This window comes from Neopsephotus bourkii, unplaced genomic scaffold (genome assembly GCF_033783945.1).
Source record: "Neopsephotus bourkii isolate Nb327-2 ecotype Australia unplaced genomic scaffold, CSIRO-AGI_Nbou_v1 NB_1634, whole genome shotgun sequence".
NCBI lineage: Eukaryota > Metazoa > Chordata > Aves > Psittaciformes > Psittacidae > Neopsephotus > Neopsephotus bourkii.
Window position 1 is genome coordinate 3,111,490 of NW_026902109.1, and position 18,505 is coordinate 3,129,994.

Below are 18,505 nucleotides of genomic sequence, written 5' to 3' on the forward strand. Positions count from 1 at the left end.
CCCAATCTGTGATGGTGGTGGTGTGGAAAGCAGAGGAGCAAAAGGCAGGGATGTGGCATCAGCAGGATGCGCCTTTATTTGAGTGACTCACGGCCCATAGAATCATGGAATGGTTTGGGTTGGAAAGGACCTTAAGATCATCTAGTTCCAACCCCCCTGCAGGGATGCCTCACACCAGACCATGTTGCCCAATGCTCTGGCTTTGAACACCGCCAGGGATGGAGCATTCACAACTTCTTTGGGCAACCTGTTCATGAGGTGGAGAAGCCCCGTTTCCCACCCCGCAGGCCCTTGGTGCCATGGCTGTTCAGCTGTCCCATGCATGAACACCGGTGCGGCGTGGTGCCAATGGCCCTGACTCAGAGGCAGGTGGTGAATCACTGGCCCGTGCATGCGTGAAGACACGGTTGCGGGCACCAAAGAAGATCCCATGGCTCCTAGAGGTGTAGGGCCCATGGTGGTGGTGCTGGTGATGGCAGTGGAGCGAGCAGATGGGGGCTCTGAAGGCCTCCTGGAACCCCCGTCGGAAATTCTCGTTGAAGTAGCCGTAAATGATGGGGTTGGCGCTGCTGTTGAAGAAGGCCAGCCAGTGGGCGAAGGGAAAGACGTAGACAGTGACGAGGCGGAGCTGACCCTCGCTCAGCTGGCCATAGTCCGTCAGCAGCATCAGTGTCCAGAGGGGCAGCCAGGAGAGAGTGAAGAAGAGGGCAACGATGATCAGCATGTTGATGACCTTGGCCTTCCTCCGGGAGACTTTCCTCCCCTCTGGCTCCTCTTGGCCATGGGCAGGTGCCACTGACTTGAAGAGCTTGAAGGCAATGCGGGCGTACATGACGACAATAAGGGCAAGGGGAGCCACATAGATGTGGGAGAAGAGGACAGTGGTGTAGATCCTTCTCATCCCCGTCTCAGGCCAGGCCTCCCAACAGGAATAGAGGGGGTAGGAGTTATTATAGGTGTCCACCATGAAGTGGTGCTCCTCCCTGGTGACAGTCAGGGTGATGGCAGCAGGGCACATGATGAGCAGGGCTAGCACCCAGATGATGGCGATGGTCACCAGGGCTTTCCTCAGTGTTAGCTTCTGCCGGAAGGGGTGGACGATGCAGCGAAACCTGTGGGAGGGCAGGCATTGGTGGCTTTGGGCACCCGGGGGGATGTCTCTGAGGAAGGAGGGTAGCCAGGACTCAGGGGTGGGAGGGGAGGATAAGGTGGGTTTCTCTTTACACAGGGCTTTTGGTGACAGAGATAGGTTGGGATCTCTCCAGATTTGGTGTTTTCAGCTCAAGGTGGGGAAGGACACCGTGCTGGGATTCTCCATGGGTAACTTTGTGATCCTCCAGGAGATCTGGGACACACTCATGATGTCCCCAGGAGATTTCCCGTGATGGAAACCACGTGGGATACCATAACACTCTGGAGGTGGCTAGGACCCCATGTCCCCACATGTTCATGCCAACATACCTCTCCACAGCGATGGCCACCAGCGTGAAAACAGAGGCAGAGACAGACATGCCCTGCACGAGGCCACTTATTTTGCACATGGTGTTGTCAAAGGGCCAACCTGTGAAGGGACACCATGGAGGTTGTAGGTACCTTTGGCTTGGACAATTACATCACCAGCTCCCTCCAGATGTCCCCATCTACGGTGTTGTTGCTGGGGGTTGCTAAATCCTGCTCCTAAGGGGGGTGTGCATTTTGGCTCTTACAGAAATGGCCTTTAACAATAGATGCTGGGGGGGGAAAAACCCAAAATTGGTAAAAAAGATGCATGTTACATTTCTTAGAAGCTCAAGAAGCATAGCAGTTGTAATTTCTCTTACCCTTATGTAGGGCTTGGGGTGTTTTCATGGGGACTGACCTCGTGATCCTCAATCAGAAGGGCTTTTGTCTTGTTTCTTGATCCCAATGCTATGGTGTTGGCAATAAATAAATCACGCCCCATAATAAATACAGACTCTGCCCTGTGCCCAGCTACTGCTGTGGTTAAACTCCATCAACTGTGCCACTGTGACTTTTTATCTTTGTAAAGGTCAACGGGCAGAGCTGAGCCAGCACAGGAAAAGATCAATGTAAGAAGAGGGGATTTTTCACGTTTGCTTGATAGAGAGTGGCTGAACTTTAAATACATATGTAAATGTGCCATTACGGTCACTTATTTTGCCAAAAAAGGTCCAAAACCTCAAAGAAAAAGGTTTTACTCCCCCTAAAATAGTAGCTGTAAATGGAATTATACCTTTCATCAGAAGTGGTTGAGTGGCCACCACCTGCCCTCTTTGTCTTCAGCAAAAAAATCACCCACAGGGTGGCCTCATATACGGGGGGCAGAAGGTGGGTGATGTTCCCCACCATTTTCTCTTCCCCTGTTTTTGTCTTGCCCTCCTCTACTCACCTGTGATGAGGTTGTCCACCAAGGTGGTGGGCATGCAGAAGATGCCCACCAGCAGGTCACTGATGGCCAAATTGAGTATGAACACATTGGTGACCGTCCGCATCTGGCGGTTCTTCACCACGATGAAGCACACCAGGATGTTGCCGATCATGCACATGAGGAAAATGAAGGTGTAGGCCAGGATGAACATAGCAGCCACGGGGGAGGAATGCTGGTAGTAGGCCAGGAAGGTGTAGTTCTCTCTTGGGAGGTGGCTCTCGCTTGTGGTAGAGTTGGGCCAGCTGCCATTGGAAGGGCCTGGGGGAAGGAAGGCATCACAGCAAAGCTGGGAGAGGATAAAGCGATTATGCTTTATCATATGGAGGTGGGCTTCCATATTTGCACCAGTGCCCAGTCTGGCTGGGACATGTCCCACTGGCATCATCTCAGTGGCCCTACAAGTCTCCTCCTCCTCGGGTTACACAGCCCAGCCCAAGGTACTGCAGCACCTCCTGAAGTATTATTTTATATCATTATTTTAATGAGGAATTAAAGCAGCACAGAAGACATCCTATCCTCATGGGATTTTTGTAGGGATAATACAGGGAAGAGAATCCCATGTCTTGACACTGCAATGCTCTGGCAGTGTGGGTCCCTAGTACAGCCAGCCTGGAAGCACCCCTACTCCTGTGTGTCTGCTGCTGCTTCTCCTTGCGCTTATGAGGTCTGCAATGTGAGATCCCCTAAAATCTTCTCCCCAACAAAGCTCCAGTACCCAAGGGAGAGGGGCTGGGGAAGGGAAGATCCTGCCGTCCCCTTACATATAAAGCAATAATTATACATAATTATGATGGTTATCTGGGACCCTGACAGCTTCTAATGGAAGGGGGATGACATTTTGTCACTACAGGTTTAAAAGGGGGAGCAGGTCTGCGCAGCACCCACCCTTGGGTTTCCCCAGCTTTGCTTTACGCAGACAGGGACACAGGAGGATGCCGTGTGCAGGCAGGAGCTGCCTGCAGTGGTGACTCGCTCCAGGCAAATCCAGGCTGCGATTTTAAGACAATAAAAGGAATATTTTTGCTTTAAGGCTCAGCCTAACCACCGGCAGGTCAGCACTGCTCTGAGAAAGCACTGCAAAGCCACTGCATGATGGGCGGCTGTATCATCTCCCCAGCCCTGTGCCGGTGCTCAGCTTGCCATCCAAGATGCTTTTCCCAGCTGCTGGGACCCCTGGCTTCTCTGAGGCTCTGTCACACAGGGGTTGCGCTGCCTGGGTAATATACCACTGTTCTGGGTGCAGGATTCTGCCAGTACGTTTCCAGCGGAGCTTCAGAAAGGTGCCAGAGGGGTTTGCAGCACCAGCACAGAAGGAGCCTCTCAGAGAGGCAAGGAAACATCAGGGCTAGTGGAGCAAGATGCTTCAGCTGGTCAGCATCAAACGCACCCACATGAACTGGCTTCTTTAGCAGAAGTAATAGCAAAGACTTTAATGAGATTGCCTGAAACCTGTGATATTAAGCCTGAAACTTTGCTGGACTTCATCTCTTTGGGCTACAGTGTCTTGCGGCATTAGTGGGAGGTGGGTATCCTATGCATACAGAATCACAGGCAATTTCAAAAGCGAGGTTGAAGATGAGGAAAGGAAAATAAGGGGCTGCCAAGTGCCCGGTTGGTGCTGGATAGATGGAGACATCCTCCGTTCGGCGCTGACGTCTGGGACGCGGTGACGAGGAGAAGGGGGGACACCGGCCGGGGGGCGATGGGTCACCTGTCTCCCCGCCTGGCTCAGGGAAACCACCACAGGGAAAGACTGGGTTGATGGAATAAGGGTCGGAAGGGAGAGGGGAGCGGGGGGTTGAAGAGGCTGGACATCTGTTTGAAATGAATGAAAATAGATCGGATCTTTGTACTCACCTCCGCTGTCCCAGCCCGGCTCCGGGGTCTGCCTCGCCGGCATGCGGGCTGGGGGGTCTGCCGCCCGGGGAGCTTGCTGAATTTGTCCCCGTTCCTCCTCCAGTCACCCTCCCGGAGCCGAGCTCCGGTGCCGGTACCGCGCTGCCGCTGGTGCCGCCGAGCCGGTTGCGGCTGCTCGGCGGCTGCAGCGGAGGGGGGCGGCGGGGGGACAACCTCCCATCGCCATGGATACCGGGGTACGCACCCCCCCCACCCGTCCGAGGCAGCGGGAGGGGGCGCAAGGAGAGAGCTGGGGCAGGTTTGGTCCCGGGGGAAGGTCGGGGTCCCCCCCGCCACCCAGGGGTTCCCACGCTGCTGCTGACTGCCTCTCCTCCAGCTGATGCCAGCTCCTGTCTGCCCCGGGGGGGGAAGCACGCTAGGAGCCCCAGCACGAGTTGGGGGGACCACTGTTCTCCACCCAATGTAAATCACCCACACAGTGGGGAAAAGCAGTATGATCCTTTGGGATGCTGGTCCCAGCCCAAAGCTGCTCTGCTCGACTCCAGCTCCTCTGTCATTGCCAACATCAACAAACCCCCTCTTACCGTGGTCTTTTACCAAGGATTGGGTTTGGCAACTCTAGAAGTCAAATATTTACAGGAGCAACCATTCCTAGCTGCCCCCTGCCAGCCCACACTATTGGGGAGCATTTATCCCTCAAAAAACCCAAAGGAGTAAGCACGAGAGATGTTTTAACAAGCCATTTCGAGGAAACAACTCCCAGGAGGTGTTTTGCAGGCTGTCAGCTATAAGGGATACCAGCATGCTTGGCAATGGCTTCCCCACCACCAAGGACCCGCTCTCTCTGGACCACATCCTGAACCCCACAGCCCATTTCTTCCAGGCAGAGAAAGTGGCACATCTTAAAGACCCACAGTACCCAGGATGTGGGTGCATGCTTCTGGGGACACCCGTGGGGTGAGCAGTGCGTGGAGATCCACTGGCACTGGGTTGTTTTGATTTCCATAGTGAAAAAAAACCCATGTGGGGAACCCCCCAACAATTTCCCTGGAATCCAGCAAAATACTGCTCAGGTCTGGGTGGAATTCAGCTGGAGGCTTCAGCCTGAGCTGCAGTAAAGCAGCCCTGGGGATGTGCAAAGGGGCTTCTTTAAGGGGAAGACTGGTAATTCAAATTTAAGCAGATACAAAACCCCCATGTAACAAGAAAACATTTAATCAGGCACTTGGTACACCGCTATGTCAGCAGTTCCAAGGGGAACCCTTATAGCTGCAGGGACATTCCCCACCATCCTGGCCCTTGGTGCTCCCCATCACCAGCCAGGCAGGAGGGATATAGCCAAACATCCAACTCCCCCAGTTTCACCCAGACCTCACACTGTGTGTGTTGTGGCTCCTCTGGCTCCCTAAAGCACAAAGCAGGAAACTACCTGGCTCAGGAGCTGGCAAAGCCATCCCTTCACAGAGGAGCCTCTCTGCTTGCTTTTTATGAATGAAAAATGAGGGAAAGGCAGCCTCGCTGCAGGTTTGGGACAGAAATAGCGGCATAGCAGGGACTGACCTAAGCCAAACCACTCTCGCAGACAGTCACCCCTTAGGAGAGCTTGCACCCCAAGACCCTCTCAGGCTTTGGGGACGGGCTCCTCTGGTGACAGCAGCAGGTCAAAGGGGACAAGGGGCCGGACCAGGAGCCGCACCTCAGGACCGACAGGGTTTGCCCGCAGGTTGAGGCTCCGTAGCGATGCCATGGAGGCCAGCTTCTCCGTTGGCACCTCTGCAAAAGAGAACACTTAGGTGAGCACCCATCCAGGCCTCAGCTGCCAAGGAATTCAGAGTGGCAGAGGGGACAAAAGCTGTGGCTCAATGGGCAGCCCAGAACAAACCCTGCTCACTTCAGTCTCCAGGCTTTTATCAGAACCTAGGCATAATTGAATATTCAGTTATAAAACTACTCAAGCAATTGGCTGGCAAGGTACAAGCACCATCATGTTAAATGTGGCCACTGCCTTCCAGTTCTCGTAGTACTAAAAAAAAACCCTGCTGGTATTCAAAGACTGTTTTATTCCCAGTGTTGCAATGCCCAGGAGGCCTCACCAGGCTAATGGGGGAGCATGTGCTCTTTGGCTTTGTTGGACAGGCTGCAAAATAGCTCTTGGCTGTTGATGGGCACCCTCTTATTTTGCAATCTCCATGAGTCTGCATGTTTTCATTTAGAAAGGGTTTCTAAAGGAAATCCCTTTTACATTAAAAAAAAGGTGCAAGTCTCATGGATGATTCCAATGTGAATCCACGGAGAACAGAGAAATGAGACCAATGCGAAAGCCTCATCATTAAGATAATTAAAAGATGATATATTTAGATTTCTGTTACAAATCACGATATTTGGGGCTTGACAAGCCCGCCTGAGTTTGCCAAGAAGAGTTTCTTTGTAATTTGGTCACCAAAACGACAAGAGCCTTTTATATCTGCAGGTCTGATTTCTTCTGCCAGTACTTGAGGCAGAATTGCAGTGTTGTAATTATAGCTGGGCAGGAGATTCTGTAGTTTTAAACCGTGAAACTTATTTTATGCTGGAAAAAGACTCGAACGCCTTGATGGATTTTTTCCTTTCTCCTCCAGAGAGCAGTGCTGTTTTCTGTAATACACGTTTCTTAACAGCATGCATCTCATCAGGCTGAGTTTCACACAGATTTTTTTACCTCCTCTTATGGCAGGTCTGTTCACCACCAGTTCCCTGTATAATTGTGCTGTTTTTTCCCTTGATGCACTTTGTCTTTTTTTTTTGGTATTTCTTCCTGTTTAATATCCTCTAAGGCTATGCAGAGTGAGAAACCCTCACTTTGCTTAAATTTAGTGAGTTAAGTGTTTTAGGGAGCAGCCTTGCCCAGGGTGGGAACAGCTCAGCTCTGCAGCTGAATTCAAGGTACAGAGCAGTGATTCACCCTGGCATGAAACAACAGGCAGGGCATGCAGTGAAGCCTACAGCTATATATCTATGCTGTGAGAGCCATGAACTCCGCTGTGAGCAACCCAAAGCATCACTTGCCAGCTTCTCAGTGAATAAAGTCTTCGCTTTTCAGCATGAATTATGCATACTGACTTCACCAGTTAGGCAAATATAGGAAAAAGAAGCTTTGTTAATAATTAAAGCAAATGATTTATTTTTTTTTTTCAGATCAGAATATGGTATAATAAGTGAGCGAAAACCCTAGCTCTTTCAGATGAAAGGGCTGCCAAGGCTTCGGGAGGCATCTGAGGAGATAGATATGAAAGAGCTGAAGAGGCAGCTAAGGGGCTAGGTAATGAACACTGACAGTTCCAGAAGTCTTGCAGCCATGTACGTCTGCAAATTGAATGTGGAAAGGCTCTGCTCAGATCAGCAGAGCCACTGTCTGGTCACCTTTCAGCATTACCCACATGCTTTGGCAGCCACCAGACGTCTCCAAATCCACTGGCGGAAACACACTCTCTGGCTCCTCTGCAGCTATTAACAGAGGTACATTTTCCATACCATTATCCTAAATTAAGAGTGGCTCTCTGATGATCAGGAGAACAAAATCAGCCACAGCCCCAGCAGTGACCTGCCCAGCCTTGGTAGTAGTTTCCAGCATCCCCCTTGTTATATCAACATCTTCCACAATAAACCATTAATCAAGGAATAAGGGAAAGAGAAATTGGAGGTTCAGGCACCCCAAAATCTATGGATTTGGGAGCTGAAAATGCTAATTTGTTAAAATTCTGATTCGCAGGAAAAGATCTAAAAGCACTTTCCCTTTAATATATTAATGCATATATTAATGACATTAATATATACATAATTACACTTCAGGGTTAAGAGCTTATTGAGATGAAAAGGGCAGCTCATGGCACTAAATGTCTCCTTTCACAGAGCCCACATACTCCAAGTAGGCATTAATTGATCTTCTACTCCTGTTTCCCTTTAGCTGGAAAACGTTACCTACCACCTCCAGTTCAGTATGCCCTAGTAGGTGACTCACCCCTCTTTTTCAGCAAGTGCTTTAAAATCTGTTTTACAGCACTGCTATGAGGTCCTTCAGTATCACTGAGAAAGCAGAAGAGGACAGGTAAGACCCGCACATGGTTACTGCAGTGCTACAAACCAGTGATCTGGAAGCCGCATAGCTATGAAACCAGCTATAATCCTTCCCCAGCTTCCATCCCCACCCATAGCACATACAGCATTCTTCTCCTGTCTGATGGTCTTTTATCTGGAGCAGGGTCATCAACTTGTTATTGGTCTAAGTGGGACAACCTGGCTCCCAAACTATAAAAGGCACCAAAATGTAGCTTCTGCTTCTTTTTGTACTGCTAAGGCAGCTCTTTCCTATGTTGGGCTGGCTGGAGGTATGTGGGTAATGCAGCTGAAAATCAGCATCAAAATGAGCTTTCAAATATCTGAACAGCTTGTCCAAGAATGTGTTGGTTACTCTTTGTGAGGCCCTGCTGCCAAAGCATGGTTCTCAGCTAACCATGGCAGATCAATTGTACAGGTATGCAGGAGGGAAAGAGAAAGTGCTATCTCCTATAGTCTGATTCAAGATCGTTTGGGGTGAAATGTGTCCTGCTGCTGTATTCCATGTGTGAAGGGCTCTATTCTGCCTGCCTGTTAAATAAAATACTTGTGCCAGTTAAAATCAAGCTGATGGATTTTCCTTAGTTTTCCCTCTCCTGTGCCTTGTGCCAGGCTAGTATGGGAGGAAAAGGTGTATATATAAACACAAGCTCATAGATAATACACAAAAATATATTGATATATAAATGTCTCTATATATCTATATAAATACAAAGTTACACAAAGATGAGACTGGGAAGTATTTGGGAAGGGATGGCAGGGGCAATGGGACTGCCCAGGCTTTTGTTTCCTTGGGAGAAAGGGCTGCAACACCCCAGCTTTCTAATCTCTACCGTTTTCCCTTTCCAGAAAATGCTGATCTTGCCTATTTCTGCATCCAGACAACATTATGCTTGCTACTAAGATATGTCCCTAAAACACTTTAGCTTGAAATTGTCAATTTCTAGCCTGTATTTTTCCTGAGTCTGATAACAGCAGCCAAGGAGAGCCTGGTGGGAGGTGACCAAGCCTGGAAGCTAGGTTTTCTAGCAACCTTCTCTCCCGGGATTAACCCCACTGCGTACAACCTTTGTTGCATCCTTTTCTCCCTGCATTTAAGCAGGGAAAAATGTAACAAGAAGCTGTATTCCCTTCTTGCAGCAGCCTGCTTGCACAAAATGAGTGGGAGAATACACTCTTTGGAGACCAAGTCTGATTTAAGTCAACCAATAAGGCTCAAAAAGCAAAGGAGGAAGGAAACTAAGAGAGCTCTCTACAGGAGGCAGGAGGGAAAAAAATGGGGTGAGGAAAAAACATGTATGTTGCTGGCTATCATGGAAGCAGTATTTAACATTTTGTGTTTCTACAGGCATGACTGGGGAGCAGCTGATGCTGTTAATAAAACTTCTGTAGCAGGGAGCAGCTTTCCCAGCAGCAGCTGAAGCCATTCTAGATAAAACAGCAAAATTGACTGGACTTGATATTTGCCTCCCTGGGGATCTGTGTGGGCTGTGGGATGCTCCAGCCTGGGCTCCTGGAAGCTCACTCCTAAATAAGCTCTTTTATCTACATTCAACAGCTGTCCCTTTTGCCCAACTTTTGGGGACTCCAAAGGCTTCAGCTTTGCACATGAAAGGTTTTCCTCCCACTGCAAGGTCAAGGGATGAGCAGCTTTTGCTGCTTCTTTGATTTATTTTTGTTTTAGGAGATTTTGTAGCGTTATAGCTCCTATTTGCTCTGGGAAACGTTCAGGTGGGTTTGTGTCCTTGCTTTGCCTGGCAGCAAACATCCTAGCCCAGCCTCCTTAGGGCTGGGTTCTGCCATCAGGTCTATTTTTTATTAAACCTGGTGATTTAGTCACAGCTGGAGCTGCCTTTGAGACCCATATCCCAGTGCACTGAACGGAGTAACTTGAATGAGGCTTGATTCTCCCTGTGCCTGCCACAGCTTTGCCTCAGGAGGCAGTACAAGTGTTAGCAACAGCAAGAGGCTAGCAAGGCTCTGTCTATTTAGCATCTACCAGGCACCCGGATGCCCTTTCCTCTACCAAATTCATGCTGCTGTTGCTGCATCACTAAGCTGTCTCTTGGCTTGGCTACGTCTCAGGGCATGGTGGACCACAAGCAAAACTTCAAGCCAGCATCCCTCCCTGCCCAGGGATGTGGATCAGCATCACCGGTGGGAGGGGCAGTTGCCCTGGGAAGTTGCTTATCCTCCCTCCAGTGGGAAAAGGTCCTCCTCACCTCTGATCTCATTCTCTTCCAGGTCGATGGTCTCCAGGGCAGTGACAGCAGCCAGGGGCTCAGGGAAATGCCGAAACCTGTTGCGGGAGAGGTTGATGGCCCGGAGGTGCAGCAGGGAGGTGATCTCCTCAGGCAGGCGGTGCAGGTAGTTGCCTGCCAGGTTGAGCTCTCGGTTTGGCGAACAGGGGAGAGGGGGGAAGAATAGGAGAGGGGATGGAAAAATAATTAATTTACAGCCTCTCTGCCCCATGGGCTGCCAGGTCCAGCAATGGGATTCCAACTCTGAAAATGGGATTTCTTGCTCATCCCAACAGTTTCCCACTGTACTTTTGCCTGTTGTAAATACTGCTTTTAGGACTGATAAGTTTATTGCCTTTGTCAGGCTTTCCTAATAAAAACCTTTTAGCTTTTGCAAGTAGGGGCTGTAGAAATGAGTAATATTTCTTAGTAAAGTTGGTGCAGTTCCCCCCACTGCAGTTTTGTCACTGTTTAAGGCTAGTTTCTTATCTTCACATACCTGGACCCTTTCTGAGGTATAAACAGAGTGGTGGAAGAAATATCTATACATGAAAAATATCTGTTCTGCAGAGTTTTACCCTCTTTGCTCTCCCACCACCCTCCCAGAATGAACTTCTGTTTGGCCAGGAGTAGCACTTCTTCATGGAAGGCCATTAGCCATAGGAACCTAAATTCTGCTGTTCAAGCACCCTTATCCAGTGACACAGATCTTTCTGCTCTATAAATACCCATGCAAGCTGCCCTGCCCCTCCTAATACCTGGTATTTATAGGTCCTGCCTTATTCAGACTATTGCAAGGCCATCCACTGCAACAGCCCTGCTGGGGCCCAGCATGTTCATTACCGTAGTGATCTGTTCACTGGCAGAGCAAAGCCCTTGCTAGGAAGAGATCTGTTTCCCCTTGGGCTAACTGTGCTGTTTAGAAAATGAAAATAGATTTCGTTTGCTCCAAGTCTTTTTTTTTCCCCAGCCTAGGGGAGTTTTCAAGGATGGTGCTCCAGTACAATACAGGAAGCTTCCCCAGATGCCCACCACAGCAGCACTTGTGCCGTACGTTATATGAATAAAATATTTGCCTTCAAAAGCTGCCAGAAACCCTGGTGCTGCTGCAGGCAGGCAAAGCCCCAGCACAATCCCCGTTGTTCAAAACCATGTTGCTGGGTGCTCTGAGTTGCTTGCATGAGCATACATAGAGCAGATAAGCTTCTGGTTGCTTTTGCTGGGCTCCACAGCATGGCACTAGCCATGCTTTGATGACTGTCCCCATCTCCTGCAGTGAAGGAAGAGAGATCAGCTAACACTGATGTCTCATGATGGGGGCTATCAGCCAGCGGCATGCCACCATGCCTTTTGCAGCCTGAAATGCCCCATCTTGGCCATGCACCATTATACCCAGGTGCCTTTCATGTTTTTGTTCAACTCCAACCTCATCCTTGGAAGGAGCTGGAGGATGAGTGATGCTGCAGCAGCCTGGCCACTGCTGGAAGGTGGCAGGGCATGGGTTTGGGAGGATGGGTGAAATAAAAACTAGTTCCATCTCCCCCGCCCTCCCCGCAAGGGCTGGAAAGGGTAAAGAAAAATGGATCTGGGAGGAGGGGAACTATAGCTCAGAATGAGGAGTGTGTGCAGAGAAGCAAAAACTGCAGTGGGGAAGCTCTGGTGCTGTGCCTCCTCTGCAGCAACCTGGGGCCTCTTTACTGTGTCCTGGGGGTTTGGAAGTGGCTGTTGTGAAGCTGTGGGGCTGCCCCTTACCTCTCAGCTGGTTGAAGGTGGTGACAAATCGATTGGTGATGGACTTCAGCTCGTTGTTTGCCAGAGAAATGCAGTGGATCCCCTCAGTGACACTTCTCATTGCTTTGTAGATGCCGATGGGGAAGGTCATCAGTTTACAGTTGGCCAGATCTGCCCCAGAGAGACCAAGGCATCTTATAATGTAACTCAGCTGGGATGGAGCGATACTTTCCATCTTGTTTTCCATTCCTTAGTGCTTTACTTGCTTGTCTGGGTGCTGCCACCCATGGATGCTGTAGTATCCTCTGCCATACTCCTCTCTTGCAGGGATCTCTGCAGTTACCTCCCCAAGCACCAATACTTTGTTCCCATCAGCAATGCTGAGGCTGTTCTGCCTCAGGTTTGTTCAACCCTAAGTCACATTGCAAATACTGCCGTGGTGCAAAGTCGTTCTGCAAAACCTCAGCCAGCCTGTCTATGTCTAATACCTTCACAACTTCAGAAATCCCCCTCCATTATGTCCCTGACCCTCAGAGGATGGTTGAGCAGTGCACGGATGCCTCCTCCGCTGCTGACTGGGATGGGGATGGAGCAGAGCTTTCCCTAGACTTGCCTGTGGCTGGCTTTCTCATGGTGGTCAGTGCTTTCTCACGGCAAGCGGTGGGGAGGGGAAAGGTATTTGTGCTTCTGACCTATTGGCAATTTCGTTTTACTTCATGTTATTTCTGTTTCTCTTTTTGGGATGTGCCAGAGGATGGAAACCCTGTCCCAGCCCCATGGTGCTCAGCCTTAGCTCTGCTGCTTGTCCTCTCGCCAAAGCCATGGCAGGGGCTGCACAAGCTCTATTCTCTCCTGCTTATCATCTCGCTCAGGAGGCTGTCGAGAGGCTGAGTGATGAAGCTATGACTCTCAGCGTATGCTGGTTTATACCCCAGGGCTGGGAATCCAGCATGAATAAAAATGAGCGGATTTCATCTGTTTTGATGACTGCGCGTGGGACTCAGATATTAGCTAGGAACAGGGAAATTGCAGAAGAAACAGATTGACAAAGCGATGTCGGGAAAGATCTGCCTCCTGCCATCACTTGCAATGAGGGACTGTATCCCTGGGGCATGTCCCAGTGCATTATATGCCATTAGCGTGAACCCACTCAAACTTAAGAGGAGGGCTTTGAGGGTCTTTTGAAGGAACCTTTCCCCTCCCTATGGCTGCGGGAGCCTCGGGTGCAGCACCCAGAGTGGGGCCAACAGCTTCTTATTTTTAGACTGTGGCAGCAAAGAACAGAGCACTGCTCCCAGATACCCGATCCTTCCCTGGGCCCGAGCGGGAGCTGAGCTGCAGCGATGGCCTTACCCAGGGAATCCGTTTTGTTCTCCACCGTGTCATTCACCTTCCTGGCTACACGGGCTACCGCCTCACCCATCCTCTTCTGCATGCGGGCGCCTGGTCCCGCCGGGGACGTGCTTTGGCTGGGGGGATCCACGGCTGAAGAAAGAAATCAGTTGCTCCGGCCTTTCGGGAGAGTCCTGCTAAAAATAGCCGGTGGGATCAGTATTCCCAGGGGAGGGAGGGAGGGCTGTGCTGAGGCTGGCTTGGCCCTAAGGGTATGAGATTCACAACTTTCCAGGATGGTACATTTGTGATATGGAAATACATCACCTTTCCTGGAATGGGTTATGGGGATTCATCTCCTTTCCTAGTGGTCTGGGGCTGGTGTGGCCCATAAAGACAGGATTCACAAATTTCCAGGTTGGTTCTTTGGGACATGGGAATGAGTCCCCTTTCCTGGTGATGTGAGGATGATGTAGCCCTTGGGATGTGGGTTTCCCAGCTTTTTGGGTTGGTGTGTTTGGGATACAGGGATGTCCCTTTTCCTGGTGGCTTTGATCAGCTCCCCTCAGCCAAAATGTTTGGAGAGAAGGAGCCCTAAACACTAGGAGCTGCCTCCAACTCGCACCGGAGACAGGACAGGACCTTCCTCCGCACCCCTCAAAACTCTCTTCCCACGCCGGGAGTCGAACCCGGGCCGCCTGGGTGAAAGCCAGGAATCCTCACCGCTAGACCACGTGGGAGGGCGCGGGCAACACCGCCTGCCCCCGCGCCTGCCCCCTGGCGGCGGCGTGCGGCGGCAGGGGGGGGCGATGGGAGGCGGAGGGCGGGGGGAGGCGGTGCCCGCTCCGCGCCGCCTCCGCGGGGACAATAGCGTGGGGCCATGTCGTCCGCCGGCGGCCGCCAGCCCAGCCAGAGCCGGGCCATCCCCACACGCACCGTGGCCCTCAGCGACGTGGCACAGCTCCCCCCGGACTACTGCACCACCCCCGGCGGCACGCTCTTCTCCACCACGCCGGGAGGTAAGCGCCGGGGTGGACGGGGCCTGCGGGGCGGTGGCCGCGGGGCCACGCCGGGGGAGCGCTCCCGCCGCCCGCCTCTTTAAACACCACCTATCGCGCCCCTCTCGCGGCTGTATCGCGCTGTATATCGTATCCGCATAGCGCTGCCGCCGGTTGTCCTTAAAGGAAGCAGGGTGTATTTTCCGGGGAGTAACGGGGGGCGCGGAGGGTCCCGGCCGGGGTGGCAGCTGGCCCCCGGTAGCGGGTGGCAGGCGGCCCCGGTGGGACGAGCTGATCAACGCTCGAAGCCCCGAGAGGTGTCGGTGGCGAGAGAAGGGGGCTCTGCCCCTTCCCGCTGTGACCCCCTGCGGTCGGAGCATCCCTCGTCCCCGGGAGGGGGACATGAACACGGGACTTTTCATGGTGCCGCATCCGTCGGCATGCGTTCCCGCCCCTGCCGTGAGTTAGCCGGGCTTCCGCACGGGACAGCGGCGGACGCCCCGGGCAGCTGATAGCCAGGTGCCACCGGGGGTGTTTACCTAGCGCGGAGTTATCGGCCGCCGTGCTCAGATAAGAGCGGGCACAGCGGCGGCGTGCACCCCCCTCTACTCCCCGCCTATCCTCGGTCCTGCCGGGAGACTCCCTCTGCAAACAAGAGCTGCTGGGCCGGATCCCCCCCAGCTTCCTCTCATCGCCCCCCCCAGGCACCCGGATCATCTACGACCGCAAGTTCCTGTTGGACCGCCGCAACTCCCCCATGGCCCAGACCCCGCCTTGTCACCTCCCCAGTATTCCCGGCGTCACCAGCCCCGGCTCGGCCGGAGAGGAGCCCAAAGCGGATGCCAACAACTTGAACCACCAGGAGGGGAAGCCATCCATGGGTAAAGGACCCCCGGGGTGGGGCGGGAGGATTTCGGGTGGGGGCTGACCCCCCTAACCCATGTCTCCTTGCTTCTCGCCAGGGGACGACGCTCAGTTCGAGATGGATATCTGAGTGGGAACCACGGAGAGGCAGCAACTCCCCAGACCTGCGCACACCCATTCGGCTTAGCAGGATCCATCCCGGCGAGGCAGAGGCAGCAGCGGTCCCTGCTGGCATCCCTCTCCCTGCCTGCCTCCCTCACTCTTTCCAGGGGGCACAGCTCTGGCTTCTCCCCTTTTTTGGGTGACCAGTCCCAGCATGCAGTGGACAGAGCATCCCTTCTGGATCCAGCCCTATTCCTCCTCCTCTGCCCACTGACAGCCTGATCTCCACTGGGCTTCTTAAAACATCCTTTTTCCTCTCCTGCTGCCTTATGCTTCCCCCCCCCCAAAAAAAAATATATCTCCTGTTACCCCAGACCTCCCATTGCCGGCAGCTTGGCAGTCCAGAGCTGCGTCATCCCTTTTGCCTCTTCTCCCAGAAAATTTGGGAGGAGGCAAAAAGAATTACTCCTAAAACTGAGCACCTGCTTGCATGCCAAGGAGAGGGTTTTTCACTTCCCCTGGGACCTGCTGGCATTTGGTGGACAGCATGGGCAGCCTGTTCCCTTTGGTGCGCCAGGGGTCCAAGTTAGGCCTCAACAGCATTGGACAGCGTGCCCACATCTCTTTCCTACCCAGATTTCTTCCATCATGTCCTTTTGACCCGGGGCTATATCCCCAACCCTCCAGCCAGGACTTGAAGTGACTTGGCCATATATTACAAAAGAAGACCCCTTCCTTTTATATTTTTGGTACTAAAAAGGGGAACTTCACCAGCAATGCTTCTTTTTTTGGTCTGGGGACGAGCACCTCTGGGAAAGTGCTTTTCTTTTTTACACCCCACCCCCCTTTAAAATGTGAATAACACAGGAGCAAAATCCCTTGGCGCTGTTGAATGTCTCAGGAATACCAGGGCACCCAGGGGGGTGACATTGCAAGGCTGCAATGCTGTGGCTGGGGTGCACCAGTTGCAGGGTGCCAGTGTTGTTGCTGTCCTCCATTTGCTTTTTGTGCCAGTTCTTCCCCTGGCGGGGTTGTGCTGCAGTGCATAAGGGGTTTCTATGTTAATCTCCCCGGTGCCAGTGGCTTTGCCAGGCTGGCACATTGTGGCCATCCTGCCTGTGTCTGGCATCTTGAACCCCCCCGGAGATGGGATGTATTTTTTCTCCTCCCTTGGTGCAACTCTTGCCTTCAAGAGTGGCATCCAGTGAGGGTATATGTAACAGGGGATGCCACGGCAGTGCCGTGCTGTGCCCCCTGTTCCAACTAGCCCCCCCTTTTTGTATTTTTACTGCCTATTGGGAGCCATAACAGCTTTGAAACCTTCTCAAGTGCCATTTTATCAGCCCCCACCTGAGTGCCTGCTCCATCCATCCTGTCTCTCTCACCGGGGTTGTCCCACCCTGGTACCCAGGCCCAGGGACCTGTCACCTGTTGGGGTGGTGGCTGTGCGTGACAGGGATGGGTATGCCCCATACTGACATCCATGCTGCAGGCTTTGTGCACTTTCCGTCTGGTAATTTATTTCTCTAGGTATGTTTGGCATGGGTCGGCACGGTGGCTGGTTGTAAGCTCCCATTTTCCAGCTGCTTTTCTCAATAGGGGGGTGCTGCTGCTCATTTTGGGGGGGAAAAGGCAAAAAACCCCAAGGGAATGGGGTGTCTCTCATCCTTCCCCTTGCATGGGTAGTGCTCAGTGGGATGGGATGTGAATATGTAGCTGGCCATCGTAGGCGCACGAGTGAGTGAGTGGAAGTAGAAATATGTATATGTGTGTGGGTGGGTGGTGATAAGACACACACAAATATATATATTATATATAAATAAATATATTTTCCTTAAAGTGAAGATCCTAGGAGGTCTGTTAGGTCCTCGGATCGAGGAAGTGGCAGGGGCAGGGGCTGAGGACATCCTTTGCAGAGCGGGCATGGCCACCATGGATGCAGGGACCTAGTGCCCTTGGCACAGCCGCTCATGTTGGGAAGCCTGCTCTCCAAGCAAAAAAATCAGAAAATATCCAAGGACAACTTAACTTACGGACAGGAGCCGGAGGGAAATCACTTTTCCCCTAAAAAAACCCTTTCCCAACCTCTTTTTGTCTCTATTCCCCATCCCAGCGACTTTCTCCCGGTTCTCTTTTATAACTGGGCTTGGTGCTGAAGAGCAGGGAGGGAGTGCCTGGCCTCGCTGGGGCAGCTCCTCTGCTAGTCAGGGTATACATTTGGGTTTTTTACTGTCTCTTCAAGCAGGTGTTTGGGAGGACAAAAGCTCTCACCAGTGGTTGCTGTTACAGTGAATTCAATAAAGATTTTGGTCTATTAAATCAAGGTGCTGGAGGTTTCTTCTGACTGTGACTCAGGGTGGAGCGGGATTTTCCCTTCAGAGCAAACGCCTCCTGGGTTTCATCCTCCTTGTGGGTCAGCCCTCCTTCCTTTTTATTTTAGCATTTCACTTTTTCCCCTCCCAAATTCTTTAGGTGAGTTGCTTTCCAAATTTCCAGTTTGGAAAAAAGGGGATCCAGGCCAAGGACAGTAAATTAGGAGTGAGCCCCTGCCTCTAGCTGTGCGGAAATTAAGCATTACAAAGATCAGGGGAGGCTCAAACCCAGAACCAACAGCCAAGGGCTAAGGAGGGACACAACAGCAAAATTTTGTGCACAGAAAAATCTGGTTTTACCATAGAAGGGTCTCCCATGTGCAAAATTGCTGCAAGTTGGTCATTTATCCTGCACCATCAGGTACAAAAACCTGTATAAACCTGGGGATCAAACTAGAGAGGTACCAAAGAGCATGGGACATGTCCAAGCTAGACTCCAAACATGAAAATAAAGTCCTGAACTTAAGCTAAGCTTAAATTGCAACTCCC

General features: G+C 51.8%; 3 protein-coding genes and 1 non-coding gene across 7 annotated transcripts; 1 reads left to right on the forward strand and 3 right to left on the reverse strand.

Moving 5' to 3' along the window:
* Positions 1–299: 299 nt before the first annotated feature.
* On the reverse strand, positions 300–4,983 carry NPFFR1 (neuropeptide FF receptor 1). 4 transcript variants are annotated; one of them, XM_061373890.1, is made up of 4 exons: positions 4,286–4,983; positions 2,390–2,686; positions 1,462–1,561; positions 300–1,112 (listed from the first exon to the last, which is right to left on the reverse strand). In XM_061373890.1, the coding sequence occupies exons 1-4, from the start codon at positions 4,326–4,328 to the stop codon at positions 308–310; spliced, it is 1,245 nt and encodes a 414-aa protein (XP_061229874.1). In that variant the 5' UTR covers positions 4,329–4,983; the 3' UTR covers positions 300–307. The 4 variants fall into 4 exon arrangements, with proteins under 4 accessions (XP_061229874.1, XP_061229872.1, XP_061229871.1 ...); XM_061373888.1 differs by having other exon boundaries at positions 1,225–1,561; XM_061373887.1 differs by lacking the exon at positions 4,286–4,983 and having other exon boundaries at positions 1,225–1,561; positions 2,390–2,846.
* Positions 4,984–5,484: 501 nt separating this feature from the next.
* LRRC20 (leucine rich repeat containing 20) lies at positions 5,485–13,913 on the reverse strand. Its single transcript, XM_061373891.1, has 4 exons — positions 13,702–13,913; positions 12,370–12,519; positions 10,600–10,767; positions 5,485–6,058 (listed from the first exon to the last, which is right to left on the reverse strand). Exons 1-4 carry the CDS (start codon positions 13,781–13,783, stop codon positions 5,907–5,909), a joined length of 552 nt encoding a protein of 183 aa, XP_061229875.1. The 5' UTR covers positions 13,784–13,913; the 3' UTR covers positions 5,485–5,906.
* A 435-nt stretch (positions 13,914–14,348) lies between these two features.
* TRNAE-UUC (transfer RNA glutamic acid (anticodon UUC)) lies at positions 14,349–14,420 on the reverse strand. The gene has a single exon. It is a non-coding gene; the product is annotated as a tRNA-Glu (tRNA).
* Positions 14,421–14,511: 91 nt separating this feature from the next.
* On the forward strand, positions 14,512–17,963 carry EIF4EBP2 (eukaryotic translation initiation factor 4E binding protein 2). The gene is made up of 3 exons (XM_061373892.1): positions 14,512–14,699; positions 15,383–15,559; positions 15,641–17,963. Exons 1-3 carry the CDS (start codon positions 14,561–14,563, stop codon positions 15,670–15,672), a joined length of 348 nt encoding a protein of 115 aa, XP_061229876.1. The 5' UTR covers positions 14,512–14,560; the 3' UTR covers positions 15,673–17,963.
* The last annotated feature ends 542 nt before the right edge of the window (positions 17,964–18,505 follow it).